Genomic DNA, 3,006 nt, shown 5'->3' with positions numbered 1-3,006 from the left:
CTCGCTCCTTGTCAACCCCTTCGGCTCGTTTATAACCCCTCATTTCGCTTAGGTCGCTGATTTCTTTTCTTTTCTTTTCTTTTCTTTTCTTTTCTTTTCTTTTCTTTCCCTGTCTGTCTGAGGTATATATATTCTATATTTCTGCGTGTATGATGCGGTGTACAATTATATAATAAAAAATAGTAGTAGTCCTAGCTCGATAATTAAGNCCCCTCTTCACTCGTGCATGCGGATATAAATAGAATAGCGACTCCGTTTTTCAAACGATCATCCTTGAAATCACCCTCAACTTGGGATTCGATGATATTCATCTCACCCTCATTCTCGAGTCGTGAATGATCAAAAAAAAGAAAGAAAAAAAAAGTGCTTCGAGTAACGTTTATTAGAATTATCTTTTCATTACCACCCCCGAATTCCGCGTGTCAATCCTGGAAAAATAAATATCTCGGTCTCGAGTTTTCTCTCTCTCTCTCTCTCTCCCTCTCTCTCTCTCTCTCTGTCTATATATATATATATCTCGATCGATGCACACGAAACGAAGGGTGAAACGGAAGCTCGACGACGAAATCACGACGTTGACGAGGTTCCCGTTAGCGCGGCGAGGCCGTGACGACGTCCGTCGATCGCGGCCGATCCACCAGTATCGTACGGTGGATCGTGGCGGCAGTGGAAAGGCGGTTCTCATCGCGCGCCGTTTCACTTGGGCACGCGATAGTAGCGCAACACCAGGTAGCCCAGGGTGCGGAATATGACGAGGAACGCCAGGAGGACGGCCGTGTTCGCCCACAGTGGAAGACCGGAACCCCTTGCGCCGCCCTGGCTCTCGAGGATCGCCGAAACAGGTATCGTCGTGGCGTTCCTGCATTCCTGGAACTTGCTTGGCTGCGAGCATCTGCGGGAATTATCACAAGGAGGACGTTGCCGTGTCGATAAGTTAGGAAATCGAAAATTTCTAAAAAATTCGCGACGCGATTTCTTGAAATCGTACACAGTTAGTCTTGAAAGTTAGGGTTAGGATCGAAAATTTCTAAAAAAATCGACGCGATTTCTTGAAATCGTACACAGTTAGTCTTGAAAGTTAGGGTTAGGATCGAATTGGGGAGGGAAAGTTTTTATCAAAAAATTCACAATGTGGTGTAGATTATTAAGCTTACGTGATCGGTTCGCCAACGCCGAATTCCAGGATTTGCATGTTCTGATAGGCGTAGTGCACCATACTCGCGTATCTTGCCCATGCCAACCACGGTGGGACAGCCGTCGCCAAATAACCGCCGAGCAATTGCGTGGCGAGCGTGTAAAGCGCGGACGCGGTTATGCTAACCTGCAGATCCAAACAGCATGCCCCAACGAAGAATCCCACGCTCTGCAACAAAAACAGACCGTTTTCGATTTGATTTTCTGACGATGATAATCAATTAATCGAGTTACATTCGAGACAATCGTTATTATTTTGCCAATCGAAGAAAATGAATATTGGAATCGTAGAACTTTGAATTTCGTTTCGCCATAATTGCATAAATTGTATAAATCGACGAGGATAGTTCTTCGATTAAATATTCGATGATATATCATTGGATAATAATATAGCGAAAGGTAGACGGAGGGAAGGTTGTTGTTCTCTTGTGTCATTTAAATTTGGTCGCGGTTGAACTTTAATCGGAAATCGACTCGATTTCGCGGCATTAAACACGGTCACGCGTTGTGAAACGCGCGAGTTACTCATTTCCGTCAATAGGTAGGTGGTTTTGAAAGTAAATCGTGGCCGCCTTTCATGTCACAACGCGACATGATTATAATACCGTGGCCCGTGGGTGGACAGTGTCGAGGGTTGGGTCGATCGTCGGAAACCGCGAAATTCCTGTTCCGTTTCCCTAAAGAAATTCGTCGCGATCGCGACACTCTTATTTCCAATTTTTAATTTCAGAAATTGAATTCAGATTTGTCTTAAGAGGAATTTATTCAATTAAATATCAATTATTTATATAATAAAGATCGATTAAATATAAATTGGCACGATAACAACTTCGTTTGTTTAACTGTAATTCTTTTATTATTAAATCAATCGAGAACTCGAACGCTTCTCGGCAAGAGGCGCGGCATATTACTTCATTGATTAATTTTCGAAATAAAAAAGAAGGGAGAGGGATCACCGTGCGCGTTTCAATCAGCGGAACCAGTTTATACCTTACAACCAAAAAAAAAAAAAAAAAAAAAAAAGAAAAGAAAAGAAAAGAAACCGCTCAAACGAAAAGAAATCTCGCGGATGGATGTCCTTGGAACCGAACCATTCTTTCGTTCGATCTTACCGACCGATCGAAAGGTAACTAGGGAGGAGGGGTGTACCTGTGCGACGATGGTGTTGAGTAAGAGAAACGCCAGCAGGGTGACAAAAACTGCCGGACTGTGGAAGCCCAACATCGGGTAACTGATGATATGGTAGACAGCGGGCAACGTGATCGTAAGCGGCAACTCGCCGACCATTTTCGCCAAGTAATAGGCCGAGAGCCGATACGATCCTGAAAGCCGCTCCTTGTTGATCACCTCGCGTTCCGGAGGAACTGGAACAAAAATTTCGTTTTTCTTTTAATTCGTCGATTTCGAAAGTGATTCACTTTCAAGTTTTTGATATTTTTGCCATCGAATCAATTGTATTGTACGTAAATGGTAAATGGCTTGATCGATTTGTTTGGGCGAAAGTTGGAACGACGAGGAGATATTTCGAAGCGTGGAAGAGGTTTCGATTTTTATATCGATTGTTGGTTGGAAACGATTCTTCGAGTAAGCAGAGATCAAAGGGGGTATTTTCTTCTCTGTCGTCTCTCTCTCTCGAGGCTATGAAAGGATACATTCATGATACACACGAATATTAGACCTTGATACACGAATGTATCGACGTTCGCAGTTTAATTGCCGGTTGAAGAGGCTAAACGAAGTATCGTAAGAGAAGGGATTAAAGTATTATAAATATCGAGGTAATTATCATCGTTGAAAATCGAAACCCTCCAT

At 43.1% G+C, this 3,006-nt stretch overlaps 1 protein-coding gene across 3 annotated transcripts in view; it reads right to left on the bottom strand.

The window, feature by feature from the left end:
- Positions 1-312: 312 nt before the first annotated feature.
- LOC102675736 (ABC transporter G family member 22) overlaps positions 313-3,006 on the bottom strand; it is a 45,722-nt gene continuing 43,028 nt past the window's right edge. For all 3 annotated transcript variants that reach the window (XM_006618692.2, XM_006618691.2, XM_006618690.2), the window contains exons 10-12: positions 2,344-2,558; positions 1,155-1,363; positions 313-892 (exon numbers count right to left, since the gene is read on the bottom strand). In XM_006618692.2, the coding sequence (XP_006618755.1) occupies positions 697-892; positions 1,155-1,363; positions 2,344-2,558 (620 nt within the window). In that variant the 3' untranslated portion in view covers positions 313-696. The remainder of the gene's footprint in view (positions 893-1,154; positions 1,364-2,343; positions 2,559-3,006) is intronic.

The sequence above is a fragment of the Apis dorsata genome, unplaced genomic scaffold, assembly GCF_000469605.1.
Source record: "Apis dorsata unplaced genomic scaffold, Apis dorsata 1.3 scaffold_370, whole genome shotgun sequence".
In the NCBI taxonomy this organism is placed as follows: Eukaryota; Metazoa; Arthropoda; class Insecta; order Hymenoptera; family Apidae; genus Apis; species Apis dorsata.
This window is presented reverse-complemented; position numbering and strand designations above follow the sequence as displayed.